The 13,109-nt window shown below is 45.0% G+C and overlaps 4 protein-coding genes across 4 annotated transcripts; all 4 read right to left on the bottom strand.

Annotated features, from left to right (window-relative positions):
* Window positions 1-74: 74 nt before the first annotated feature.
* Window positions 75-1,939, bottom strand: F5891DRAFT_665606 (uncharacterized protein). Its single transcript, XM_041372701.1, has 11 exons — window positions 1,652-1,939; window positions 1,451-1,473; window positions 1,368-1,396; window positions 1,301-1,314; window positions 1,208-1,233; window positions 1,035-1,094; window positions 674-983; window positions 592-620; window positions 487-542; window positions 410-435; window positions 75-349 (listed from the first exon to the last, which is right to left on the bottom strand). Exons 1-11 carry the CDS (start codon window positions 1,660-1,662, stop codon window positions 106-108), a joined length of 828 nt encoding a protein of 275 aa, XP_041220994.1. The 5' UTR covers window positions 1,663-1,939; the 3' UTR covers window positions 75-105.
* A 2,360-nt stretch (window positions 1,940-4,299) lies between these two features.
* F5891DRAFT_1151477 (uncharacterized protein) lies at window positions 4,300-6,420 on the bottom strand. Its single transcript, XM_041365148.1, has 10 exons — window positions 5,897-6,420; window positions 5,777-5,830; window positions 5,696-5,724; window positions 5,629-5,642; window positions 5,539-5,574; window positions 5,363-5,425; window positions 5,002-5,311; window positions 4,920-4,948; window positions 4,797-4,870; window positions 4,300-4,698 (listed from the first exon to the last, which is right to left on the bottom strand). The coding sequence occupies exons 1-10, from the start codon at window positions 5,996-5,998 to the stop codon at window positions 4,438-4,440; spliced, it is 972 nt and encodes a 323-aa protein (XP_041220993.1). The 5' UTR covers window positions 5,999-6,420; the 3' UTR covers window positions 4,300-4,437.
* Window positions 6,421-6,579: 159 nt separating this feature from the next.
* F5891DRAFT_665469 (uncharacterized protein) lies at window positions 6,580-8,269 on the bottom strand. The gene is made up of 11 exons (XM_041372700.1): window positions 8,113-8,269; window positions 7,998-8,051; window positions 7,920-7,948; window positions 7,853-7,866; window positions 7,760-7,798; window positions 7,590-7,651; window positions 7,229-7,538; window positions 7,147-7,175; window positions 7,042-7,097; window positions 6,965-6,990; window positions 6,580-6,905 (listed from the first exon to the last, which is right to left on the bottom strand). Exons 2-11 carry the CDS (start codon window positions 8,026-8,028, stop codon window positions 6,680-6,682), a joined length of 822 nt encoding a protein of 273 aa, XP_041220992.1. The 5' UTR covers window positions 8,029-8,051; window positions 8,113-8,269; the 3' UTR covers window positions 6,580-6,679.
* A 1,933-nt stretch (window positions 8,270-10,202) lies between these two features.
* On the bottom strand, window positions 10,203-12,182 carry F5891DRAFT_1058266 (uncharacterized protein). The gene is made up of 8 exons (XM_041362791.1): window positions 11,914-12,182; window positions 11,604-11,617; window positions 11,527-11,552; window positions 11,469-11,470; window positions 11,357-11,418; window positions 10,997-11,306; window positions 10,848-10,937; window positions 10,203-10,662 (listed from the first exon to the last, which is right to left on the bottom strand). Exons 1-8 carry the CDS (start codon window positions 11,991-11,993, stop codon window positions 10,419-10,421), a joined length of 828 nt encoding a protein of 275 aa, XP_041220991.1. The 5' UTR covers window positions 11,994-12,182; the 3' UTR covers window positions 10,203-10,418.
* Window positions 12,183-13,109: the final 927 nt, after the last annotated feature.

The raw sequence follows: 13,109 nt of genomic DNA, 5'->3' as shown, positions 1-13,109 counted from the left end.
TCGAGATAGGATGTCCGGGTACTTGCTGGAACGACGAATTCTGATTCCAAAAGAATGAGTTTTTCCAGCGAATCATGTTCAAAACATACAAGTTAAATTGAATTTTTACGCAACTCCTTCGCCTTCTGTTCTCCTGGTAGATACCTCCAGGAATTTGGAAGGGGGATCTGCCTCCATGTCGCTCGATTCAACAAAGATTTCCCCTTCACTGGCTCCTCTCCTCCATTGAACACGACTGAGTTCTGCGTGGTTGAGCAACCATGCCGGATCGACATGATATGTTACGGTGAATGACTTGATGCTTAGCATTGCGCGACAGACGGAGACGGTTGTAGTTGATATTGCTATTCTGGGAGATAGATTTGTCTCGTGAGCTTCCGTGAATACCATCTCGTTTAGTAAAACTTGCCCTCCTATCAAAGATGGATAATATATCTAACAATTTTGAGTGGTGATTTGTTATACAGCTAAGGCCATAAAACTTACAGATATGTCCTTTGGTTCAGTCATAGAAAGACAGATAATTTCGTACAGTAGCGATCCTATGATTTAGTTTCAGGTTCTGCTGGGGAACAATCAACATATACTCACCGGCCGCAAAGGTATACATAAATATCCCTCTAAGAAAACCGTCAGCTTTGTGGTAGAAACTGCAACTGATAATTGGGCCTACTCTTTGACGAATCGGTGCATAATGCCACGTTGTTGCAATGATTTTGGGCTGATGCGAAAGCGATACATCGTCAGTAAGAGCATGACCGTATGGATGACCAGGGCTGGCAGGTAGACAGTCGACATAGATAGAGGGCCCTGCGTGAAGATCTCAGCGATCGACGATGCACACAGGGCTCTCTTCATGGCATCAAACTCGACGCTGGTAACTATGACAGCTCCTACCGCGCAAATGATGAAAACAGTGACCGCTAGCCATCTAATGAAGCAACTATGGAGGAACAGATGCCACACTCGTAATGTCACAACAGCTGCGCACTCCAGTCAATTCATTTGGATCGACGGATACGCCAAATACGAACCTTGACAAAATACAGCGACCGTCAATGTAAGAAAGTAATCCGCAATGATGGACAGGTTTCCTCTTTTTCAAAGTGAGCTGGTCTGCAAGGCTTTCGCAATGTACAATAGCTCACTCCTGGAAAGCTACAAGTAAGACACCAGACAATGATACAACCAACTTGAGAAGTCTCACCACAGAGGTGCAAATTTTGACCTGTCCTGTTAGTCCTATATGTCAAGTATTCACCGAAACCGTGACAAGGACATGATGTTTACTAGAACAGACCATAAAGAGAAAAACTAGCCAATGATGTTAACTAATGCGGTTTTGATTGCATGGAGTCAAAACGCACCAAGCCCGTATCAGAGCCAAGTATCGGATCTGTCAAACTAAAGATTACTAATCGAAGGCAATAGAGATAATTGATGGCATTACGCTGAGATATAGCGTTCGTGCCGCTGACCATGAACCAGACCAGAAGTAAGTTATCTAGAACAGACGACCGCAGTGATTCAGTGTTATATAAACATCGATTGTGAAAGCGAACATACCTCTTGATCTAACGTGATAGCATGGTCGTACACTACAAGGACGAAGGATACCAGAATTATTTCCGTAGAGGCAACATATACCGACTGTATGGACATGGTGAATCACAGACGGGCGCGCTGACGCCCAGAACTGAAAGTACACTTTGATGACTTGTCGCATCAAGGAAGACAGACTATTATATGCCCTCAGGCTGTGATGCGTGATCAACAGGAGGCGAAGCCCATCATTATGACCTGTCATCTCATACTACATATATGTTTAGCCCTGTTCAAAAAGGAAAGAAAAGGGATAACGTAATATCTTGCATCAAAGTTTATTCGAAGTGTGCTGTTCTTTGTTGGCAAGCGGCTTCTGGTCATCACCATGACTATGTGGATGTTCATCAACTGAAACAAAGCACACGAAAAATATTTCTCTGAAACATCAACGGTAGCTATCCATGTATCAAAAAAAAAAAGACACTCATGGAGTAATTAGACTCTCGCTTTGCTAAGATGTCATCCCCGAGCTACTCCTCTCGATACATCGTTGATAGAGCCATTACAAGAAACCATTCCATTGATATGTCGCATTCTTCTGTCAGCTATGCAGGCAGTGCGAGCTGAGAAAAGAAAAAACATCAGCAATGAGCATGTCGAGACCGTAAGTATATGATCGTAACTCCAGCACGACCGGCATCTTTCAATTTCAAACTCCTCGCTCCGCCCCGCCACGCCACTCCGAGTCTGAGATCGACCAGCCTGGCTACACCACTTGAGGCATCCGTGGTAGTATACTGGTCACGAGCCCAAGGTACTACACAGTCCAGTCAGCAGCGTCCCGTCACACCTACCACCATGCCGTGTCAGTGCCACGTACCCTGCGCGTCAGAACTTGGCACTCTAAAGTTTAGTCTAACTTAGTTATGCTTTCATTCTCGTCTAATAGCGTCTCCTTTCGTTCTAACAGAATTAGATCGTCGTACACTGTAGTCGTCCATACTGGGCATACGTACTGATGAACTCCATTAGCTCCATTCTGAGACTTGGGTTGCAACTGGATATCATCCGCATTGGCGGCGGTGGCAGCGCCCTTAGTAACCGCAGCCAGTGGGTGTCGGGGACCTCCGAGTCATCCCTACTATGACCGCTCAGGTGCGCCGCTTGACTGACATCTTTGAGAACTAGAACAGATTAATATAGCCAATCTTCCGGCCTCTGCAGACTACTCGGCCTTCACATATGCGACGGCTCTTGTCACACATTGAATTGGCGTCACTTGTGCACTCTGCCTCAAATTTAAATACCAGCTGAAGAAGAAATTGCGCCCATGAAGCGCCGCACTTGCACTGGCGCATCACGACAGTGACACAATAGCTACCAGTACTCCCTGACAGACTGTTATATCACCATCATATAGGTTTGTTGCACTTACCATGTGGTCCCTACTCCAAACAACGAGCTGAACTTAGAGCTTATCAGCCTTTATTGCGAGTTAGCTTCGCAAGGAGATATCTTGCTCCACACCGGATTTTCGCCGGTCAACACTGCTTCACAAGTTAGATCTTATCAGGTGGCAATATGCATGGTCTTGACCTTGCTCCGGTAGGTGATATCTTGTTTCACGTCAAATTGCCAATAGACCTTGCTGGCCATTGGCTAGAATTACGGGCATATCAGGGATTTCAGGTGGACTGAATTCTCTTAAATGAATAACAGTATTCAGCACGTAAAGGTAAGGCGTCCTTCATATTTATCTGAACCCATACTAGCATCACATCTTCACCGAAAATGCGTCTCTCTTTTGTCCCCACCGTCGTCGCTGCTTTAATATCTGCCACTGACGCTGTCAGTGAGGGCTCAGTCTGTCCATTCCTCTGCTTACATAGTAGCCAGCGCAAAACCTACGATAATGGGCCGAATTGTGTGAGTATGAGTTGTTTGTACTTCACCAAATAACTCACCGGCGTGATAGATCCTCTTCACATGCTCCTGCTACTAGGTTATCTGTAGTGCGGGATGGTTTTCCTGATGCAGAATCCAAGGCCCGGTTCTAGAACTAGAAGCACTACCGTCATAGAAGTCTTCCGTTGGTTTCAGTATTTTCATTTAGTTTATCACGGGCAATTACAGCTTGCGTCCGAGTTATCGATCAAGATCAACTTTCAATAGCCTGAGTCAAATAGAGTGATCATGAAGAACACGACAGCGCGGTCGATCGAGTGAAAGAATCAGATGAATGTCGTACATATTCTATCCAGACTCCATATTCCAGGCTGTTGGTCCACGGGGAAGAAGTTTACTAGAAGAAGTTCTTTATTAGTATTTTACATCAGAAGGCTTCTGAGGCGAATAACATGGCAGTGCGCGTGATGAGCTGCTACTTCTTAAATTGAATTCCGAGACAAGATATCATCACTACTTCACCACTTACTATGTAGGGTTCAAATCAGCAATGGTACGACTGTCGGGCCTCATTGTCACGAATCTGGTATCCAAACGTTAACTTTGATCATCAGAACGGAACAGTACGTTTTCGACACCTGGGAGAAGCAGAACTTGACCGGTGACCGTAATTACTTATATTAGAAGTGATTCTTCGTAGTTTGGGCTAAGTTTGAGCGAGGTGGTTGATTATGAAACAGCCATTAGTTCTCAGTAGGATCGTTCAACCTCTTTCTTTTATTCTCTCGTTTGATGATAACTTATATTGCCACTCACTTTGTATTTTGTGCACTATCACTCAAAGACCTTGCAAGTACGAGAGGGATGATCATCAACCAAACTATCTTATTTTGAGCACAAGCGTGATATCGAGATAGAACGTCCGGGTACTTGCTGAAACGATGAGTCCAGGGGATCATGTTCGAAACATACAAATGAAATTAGTTTTTACACAACTCCTTCGCCTCCTGTTCTCCCAGCAGGTGCATCCAGCGAATTGAAAGGGGGATGTGCGTCCATGTCGCTTGATTCAACGAAGATTTCCCCTTCATTGGCTCCTGTCCTCCATTGAACACGACTGAGTTCTGCATAGTTGAGCAACCATGCCGGATCGACATGATAAGTTGCAGCCAATGACCTGACGCTTAGCATTGCACGACAGACGGAAACAGCTATAGTTGCTACTGCTATTCTTAGAAATAGATGTATCTATGAGCTTTCATGAATACCATGTCATTTAGTAAAACTTACCCTCCCATAAAAGCTGGATAATATACCTGACAACAATTTTGAGTGGTAATGTGAACTAAGGTCATAAAACTTACAGATATTTCCTTCGGTTCAGTCATAGAAAGACCGATAACTTCGTACAGTAGTGATCCTGTAATTGAGTTTTAGATTCTGTTGGAGAAGAATCGAAACGTATTCACCTGCCGCAAATGTATATATAATTATCCCTCTAACAAAAGGTTAGCTTTCGTAGTAGGAACTGTAGCCGATGACTGGACCTACTCTTTCACGAATCGGTGTATGATGCCATGTTGCTGCAACACTTTTGGGCTGACGCGAAAGCGGTACATCGTCAGTAAGAGCATGACCGTATGGACAACCAGGGATGGCAGGTACATGGCAAACACAAATGGAGGCTGCTGCGTCAGGATCTCATCAACTGGCGGTGCATACAGGGCACTCTTGATGGCATTAAACTCAACGCCACCCATTATTATAGTTCCTGCCGCGCAAATGACGAAAACAGTGACCGCCAGCCATCTAATGAGGCAACTCCGGAAGAATAGATGCCACACTCGTAATGTCACGACACCTGTGCACACTAGTCAATTCATTTGGATCGACGGATGCGCCAAAGACAAACATTGACAGAGTATCAAGACCATGAATGAAAGGACGTAGCCCGTAATGAAGAACAGGTTTGTTCTGACTCAAAATGAGCTGATCTGTAAGGCGTTCATGATGTATGATAATAGCTCACCCCTGGAAAGCTATAAGTAAGATCCCAAACAATGATACGCGTAACTTGAGAAGTACCCACCGCAGAACTGAGAGTGTTGACCGGTCCTGCCATTCCTATGTGTCTATCATTTACCAGAACCATGACAAGTAGTGTGTACTATAACGAACCGTACAGAGAAAGGCTAAGCAATGTTGTTAGCTGATGGGTTTTTGATTGCATGTAGTCAAAACGCACCAAGCTTGTATCAGAGCCAAGTATCGGATCTGTCGAATCTAAGATTACTGATTGAAGGTAAGAAATCATCGATGACATTACACTGAAATATAGTGTTCTTGACGCTGACCATGAACCAGACCAGAAGAAAGTTGTCTAAAAAAACGACGGCGGTGGATCAGTGTTAGGCTATATCGTCATCGATTGTGGAAGCGAATATACCTCTTGATCCAACGTGATAACATGGTCGTACGCTATGAGGGCAAAAGATGTCAGAACCAATCTCGTGGAGGCAAAGTACGCCGTCTGTGCTTGTGTGGACATGGCAAATCACGAATGGAACTGCAGGTACCCGGAACTCAAAGCACTTTCTGGTTAGTCGCATCGAGGAACACGGTGGACTATGTTATATGCCATAAATTTACTCACGCTGTAGCATGATGAACAGGAGGCGAAGCCCATCATGGACTGGAACGGCCTGTGTCTCCATTTGATATCATCGTCTATTTGAAGTATTCAGGCTGTGCTGGGAAGCGTCCGGTCGTCACTATGTAGATGATTATCAACTAAAACAAAGCACATGAAAAAGATTCCCTGAATCATTGATGGTAGCGACTTTCTGTCAGAAAATGGGTACCCACGGAGTTGGACTTTCGCTTTGCCATTAAAAGGTATCGGAGCTCTTCCATGACCTAGTCAGTATAATATTTTTGTTAGTGCTATGCACGCCGACGCGACAAGCGCAGTTGAATCATTAAGATTATTCCAGACTACCGGGTGAGTGGTGTAAAATCAATTTTATTCATCGCACTTTGTATGAGCTAGTAAACACAAACAAATACGTGGACACAGGTGCTAGCGTAAGTAGTAATTTGAGCTTAGTAACATAGCACGAGCTTCCATCCTTGCTGGGACAAATTAGTTCTATTTCAATAAAAATGTATTATTTCAGGGGATCATGTTCAAAACATACACATTAAATCATTTTTACACAACTCCTTCGCCTCATGTTCTCCCGACAGACATTCCCAGCAATTTGAAAGGGAGAACCGCGTCCATGTCACTTGCTTCGACAAAAATTTCACCTTCATTGGCTCCTGTCCTCCATTGAACACGACTCAGTTCTGCATAGTTGAGCAACCATGCCGGATCGACATGATAAGTTGCAGCCAATGACCTGACGCTAAGCATTGCACGACAGACGGAGACGGCTGTAGTTGCTACTGCTATTCTGGGAAATAGATGTGTCTATGAGCTTTCATGAATACAATGACGTTCAGTAAAACTTACCCTTCTCTCAAAGCTGGATAGTATACCTGGCAACAATTGTAAATGGTAATGTAATCAACTAAGGTCATAAAACTTACAGTTATTTCCTTCGGTTCAGTCATAGAAAGACCGATAATTTCATATAGCAGTGATCCTGTGATTTAGTTTCAGATTATGCTGGAGAAGAATGAAGGTGTATTCACCGGCCGCAAACGTATACATCAATATCCCTCTAAGAAAATGTCAGCTTTCGTAGTATAAACTGCAATCGTTAACCGGGCCTACTCTTTTACGAATCGGTGTATAATGCCACGTTGCTGCAACACTTTTGGGCTGACGCGAAAGCGATACATCGTCAGTAAGAGCATGGCCGTATGGACGACCAGGGATGGCAGGTACATGGCAAACACAAATGGAGGGCTCTGCGTCGGGATCTCAGCGGTCAACATTACATTCAGGGCACTCTTGATGGTATCAAACTCGACGCTGCCAACTATTACAGTTCCTGCCGCGCAAATGACGAAAACAGTGACCGCCAGCCATCTAATGAGGCAACTCCGGAAGAATAGATGCCACACTCGCAATGTCACGACACCTGTGCACACAAGTCAATTCATTTGGATCGACGGATGCGCCAAAGACAAACATTGACAGAGTATCAAGACCAGGAATGAAATAACGTAGCCCGCAATGAATAACAGGTTTTTTCTGTTTCAAAATGAGCTGGTCTGTAAGGCATTCATGATGTATAATAGCTCACTCCTGGAAGACTATAAGTAAGACGCCAAACAATGATACACGCAACTTGAGAAGTACCCACCGCAGGACTGAAAGTCTCGACCGGTCCTGCTATTCCTATATGTCCATTATTCACCAGAACCGTGACAAGGATAATTTACTATAACGAACCATACAGAGTAAGGCTAAGCAACGTTGTTAGCTAATGCGCTTTTGATTGGATGCAGTCAAAACATACCAAGCTTGTATCAGAGCCAAGTATCGTATCTGTTGAATATTTTACTAATTGAAGGTAAAAAATCATTGATGACATTACGCTGAGATATAGTGCTCTTGACGCTGACCATGAGCCAGACCAGAAGAAAGTTATCTAAAAAAATGATGGCGGTGTATCAGTGTTGTATCGTCATCGATTGTGGAAGCAAATATACCTCTTGATCCAACGTGATAGCATGGTCGTACACTATAAGAGTGAAAGATGTCAGAGCCAATCCCGTAGAGGCAGAGTACGCCGACACTGTTTGTGGGGACATGGCAAATCACGGATGGACCTGTTAGTACCGAGAACACAGAGCACTCTCTGGTTAGTCACATCGAGGAAGGTGGACTATGTTATATACCATATATTTGCTCAGGCTGTGACGCGAAATGAACAGGAGGCGAAGCCCATCATGAACGCACATGGCCTGCATCTCTCACATTTGATATTATGGTTTATTCAGGCTATGCTGAGAAGCGCCCGGTTGCCACTATGTGGATGTTACGTTCATCAACTGAAACAAAGCACTCGAAAAAGATTCCCTGAATCATTGATGGTAGTGACTGTCTGTTAGAAAAAGGGTACCCACTGATTTGGATTCTCGCCTTGCCATTAAAAGGTATCAATCTCTTCCATGACCCAGTCAGTAAAATTTGAGACATGTAATCGGTGGTAAGTAGTAGTAGTCCAGGAGGGTTTGAGTCGTCGTCATTCGCAGGAGTTCCCACGGCATTATTATTACTAGGGCGCATCATGTTACTGTACGATGTGACTTGGGATACTACTGATACTGGTAGTAGCTAACCTCTGGAACCTGTCAGATTGGCCAAACTTGTACTGGTTACACTTCTTGCTCGTCATCTTTTTTGATGGCTCCTTCGTTCCTCGGACGACCAGGCTGTACGATTGTGGAGCACACCGCCGGAGTTAACTCCGAGATCACCATTTCTCCCAACGGAAAACTGCTCGTGAGTGGTGACTATGATGGGACGGTTCGGCTCTGTTCCATCGCGAATACTACTTTCACAGTATCTAGGCTGGATTCCTCATATAGCTTTGCATACCACAGTGAGGTAAACTTTGAGCAAAATCTGTTCCCGGAGGCCATTTCCAATGCCGAGAAGGTGCGGACGATACTCATTATTGTTTTTACAATTAAATGATATTCGTAGGTCATTGAGCTCAACCCTTTGTTCATGGATATGAATTAAAGCATGCAGCACCTCACGGAGCACGACGCTATGATGAAGCAACCGAGGCCTTCAAAATCATGCTCTCTAGGTTGGATGATAGTCCTGACACACAAACACGACATGGACCCAAAATAACACACGTGCCTGACTGAAGACGACTAATTTTGCAGAGTTGTAAAATTGCAGAAGTTATGCAAAGTCGCTCGTGGTGCAGTGCATTGCCGGGCATGGAGCGACACATACAGCATCGACCAGGGCAACAATGTTGAGCTCCGACAATCGGTCAACTCCACGTCCGTCTGGTACCGCTAATCAGCACTCATCATTGTCTGCCTATCGGACGTCCCGACTTCCTTCCCAGTCTGGCACGCTCGTAAACAGTGTTTAGAACTCCCGAGGATGGACTATTCAGGAATTCCTCGCTCCTAAAATTGTTTTCTTCTAGCAGGAAAATTGGAGAACCACAAGGAGTCTGTCAGCGTCATACAGGAGTTAGAAGATGCAACAACGCCGACTTCCGTTCGATGACGAGAGGTGTCTGAGAGATACTCCAATCGGCGTTAATCAATGAGAGGAAGATACTCCTTGTTTGGCATCTTCGATTCAACCTTCCTGCAACGAAGAGAAAAGACGACGCGTTCGGACGTCTCTTGCAGGAGATTATAGCTTATTCTTGACTGGGTAGGACAATCATCCAACTCAATAGTTGTCTGCTAGCCGACATTTCACGCATAGCTCTGTCATGTATATTGCCATATTTATCTGAAGATGAAATGTAGGCATCGATTTGATCTCTACGCTGCGACGTGCTGTGGCACTTCACGGACGAGACATACTAGTAGCATAGATGATTGGCCTGAGCCTGTCTCTAACAGACCATCCAGTCGGCTGGAGACAACGGGTCAGTTACTCATGAGTTGAAGGTGCTCGTTCGCCTCCGACAGACTTTTGCTAGCACAGCAGTGCGTCGAGGAGTATAAGAGAATTGCTTCGGACAACACAAGCCAAATACATAGTTTCTGTTGACGTCATGACTGATCAGGACGCTGGAGATATTGTAGCTGCAAAGAATGGGAATTTCGAGACGCATTTTCATTCATACTTGACAGCACCTGCATGGACAACTACAACTTTGTTTCGTATAGAACTGTATTATACACTATCCCATACAGCACTACTGCCCACCTACTCAGTAGATGAGACTTCGCAAGGCAAAATTGATGTGCCCATTAGTTGAGTTACATATGGAGCAAAGTCGTGGTTGTTAAGACATCTAGAATTGTCTTTAAACCTTTCCTGGATACTCCATTTCCACAGAAGTTGACGGTAGCGATCTGCAGGGAAGAACCACATCCATCTCGTTGACTTCAACGACAATTTCTCCTTCACTGGTCCCTCTCCTCCAGTGGACGCGACTGAGTTCAGCATGATTGAGTAACCATGCTGGATCGACGTGGCAAGTTGCAGCCAATGACCGGATGCTTAGCATCGCGCGACAGACGGAGATGACTGTGGCTGCTACTGCTATCCTGGGAAGTAGGGGTTGCTCGTGAGCTTCGGTAAACAACGGAGGATGAAGTGGCCTTACTCTCCCCCTAGAGCTGAATAGTAAACCTGGCAACGATTTCAGATTTGAACCAGCCACCCAACTATGGTCATGTAACTTACAGACATGTCCCTTGGTCGAGTCAGAGAAAGAGCGACAATTTCGTACAGTAGCGTTCCTGTAATTTGTCTCAGCGTGTGCAAAACGAGAAGAATCGAGATATATTCACCGGCTGCGAATACATACATAAACATTCCTCTTGAGCAAACGTTAGCTTTCGAACTAGAGCCCGTGACCGACCGACAAGGGTGACCTACTCTTTTAAGAATCGGTGGACAATCCCGCGTCTCGGCAAGGCTGTTGGGGTAATGCCGAAACGATATATCGTCAATGATATCATGGTCGTATGGACAACCAAGGCTGGCAGGTATATCACAAATAATGTTGCAGGGTTCTCCTCTAAGTTCAACGGGTTGTATAGTCCGTACACGGCCGCCTGAATATGCTTAAACGCAGCGACGCCAGCGATTACAACTCCTGTCGCAGAAGCGATCAGAACAGTAACCGCCAGCCCTCTAATGAAGCGACTTCGGTGAAATAGATGCCATATCCGCAATGTTACTACACCTGCGCACATTGGTTAATTCGGTGTGATCAACAAATGGACCAAGACGAACATTGGCAGAGTTCCATGATTAGGAATGCAAGGACGAAATTTGTAATAAAAAGCCATTGTACACTATTTCCTGGGTGAACTGGTTTGTTAGGTCCTTGTCACGCATGACTCACTCCTGTGGAAAGCTGTACGTAAGGCGCCGAACGACGATACGACTGAAGAAGTGCTCACGGTAGGATTGGGAGTCACGATGCATCCTATTCGTCTGAATCGTCAGAGCCATGTCACGTATATTCTCACCGACGGACCATAGAATATGAGACTAATCAATGGTCATCAACAATGCAGTGTTATGAGATGGCATCAAACACGCACGACATTTGTGTTAAAGCCAAGTATCGGATCTATTAAATCCACGATTAAGCACCGGCAGCAAAATACAACTCATCGACGGCATTACACTAAGGTATAGTATTCTTGAAGTTGTCCATGGCCCAGACCAGAAGAAGGTCACCTAGAACAGTGAGTTGAGAGTGGTTGGTCGTAGATCAGCGTGAGGTCACTATTGATGATGGAGGTAACGATACCTCTTGAGAAAACGTGATAATATGATCGTACACAACTAGGGTGAATGATGCCACGGCTAAATGCGCGGAGGCAGCGCTCGCAGACTTCTGCATTCGCCAGTCTGTGGACATGGCGAGTTACAGATGGGTCCTGGAATGTCTGCAGAAAGTACCGGGGAATCGCATTGAGGAGTTAATGGGGACCAACTCTATATAGCAGATGTCCATGCAGAGGCGAAGCTGGTGACCCTTGTGGTCACCTAATACACGTTGAAGTGCTCGAAAAGGATAAAGATTATATATAGCGTGCAATCATTTTCATCAACGTACACGGCATTTTCAAAAAGTTCATGTGTCCAAATATGTCCAGATACCTTGTCGTGATGCACCTAGAACACAACATCAACAGCACACCCTCAGATTCGCATGTCACCATGGACGCTTGTTCTTACTCTCTCCCGCAACAACTTCTATACGTGTGTAATGCTCAAATCACCGGATTCAAATAAATCCAGTAAACCCTATTTTTATTAAAATCATCGATGCAGTGTATACTAAAAAGAGTATGGCTGAAACAGCATGTTGATCGCTAACCCTGAGTCTGTCACATCAGTGGCCAAGACATAGCGATCAATCTCGATGAGTCTCACTTGTGGGAGTGTCCAGACCATTGAAGTTGCAGCCATTCGAAGAAGCCAGGGTGTGAGAAGGATTCGGAGTCATGGGGAGTTCTGTGTCGCTAGAACCGCCTAGCTCGAAATCTCGTCTTCACTGTTTCCCGTGGTCTTCTGGACACGATTGAGTTCTGCGTGATTGAGGAGCCACGCTGTGAAGCGCCGCAGATGTAGATCGAATGTTGAGGAGTAACGCATGGCAGACAAAGACAATGGTTGCACCGACGACGACGCTGAGCGAATGATTGGTTTCATGATTTCATTCATAAGTGAGCTATGAAAACAACCTACCCGCCTTATAAACCCATGCAGTAAACCTAGAGAATCATAAGTTGCTGAGCAGAACAAGAAACAGATTTACAATTTTCATATCAGCCACAAAAGGTTGGTCAATGAAAGAATGATGATTGTGCGCAGTAGCGATCCTGAGTGATAGCATGACAAGTATGAAAGTCGGTATCGAACTTGAATGCTTCCCGTTGCGCATGGATACCCGATCAATCACCTGAGATTGCATATAGTGAGTGTTTTATGCGAGTAGCTGTACGATCAATGGCGTGCTCTGAAAAAACCT

Source organism: Suillus fuscotomentosus, assembly GCF_016647785.1.
Source record: "Suillus fuscotomentosus strain FC203 chromosome Unknown F5891scaffold_66, whole genome shotgun sequence".
NCBI lineage: Eukaryota > Fungi > Basidiomycota > Agaricomycetes > Boletales > Suillaceae > Suillus > Suillus fuscotomentosus.
The sequence above is the reverse complement of the archived record's forward strand: the minus strand, read 5'-3'. Positions and strand labels throughout refer to the sequence as shown.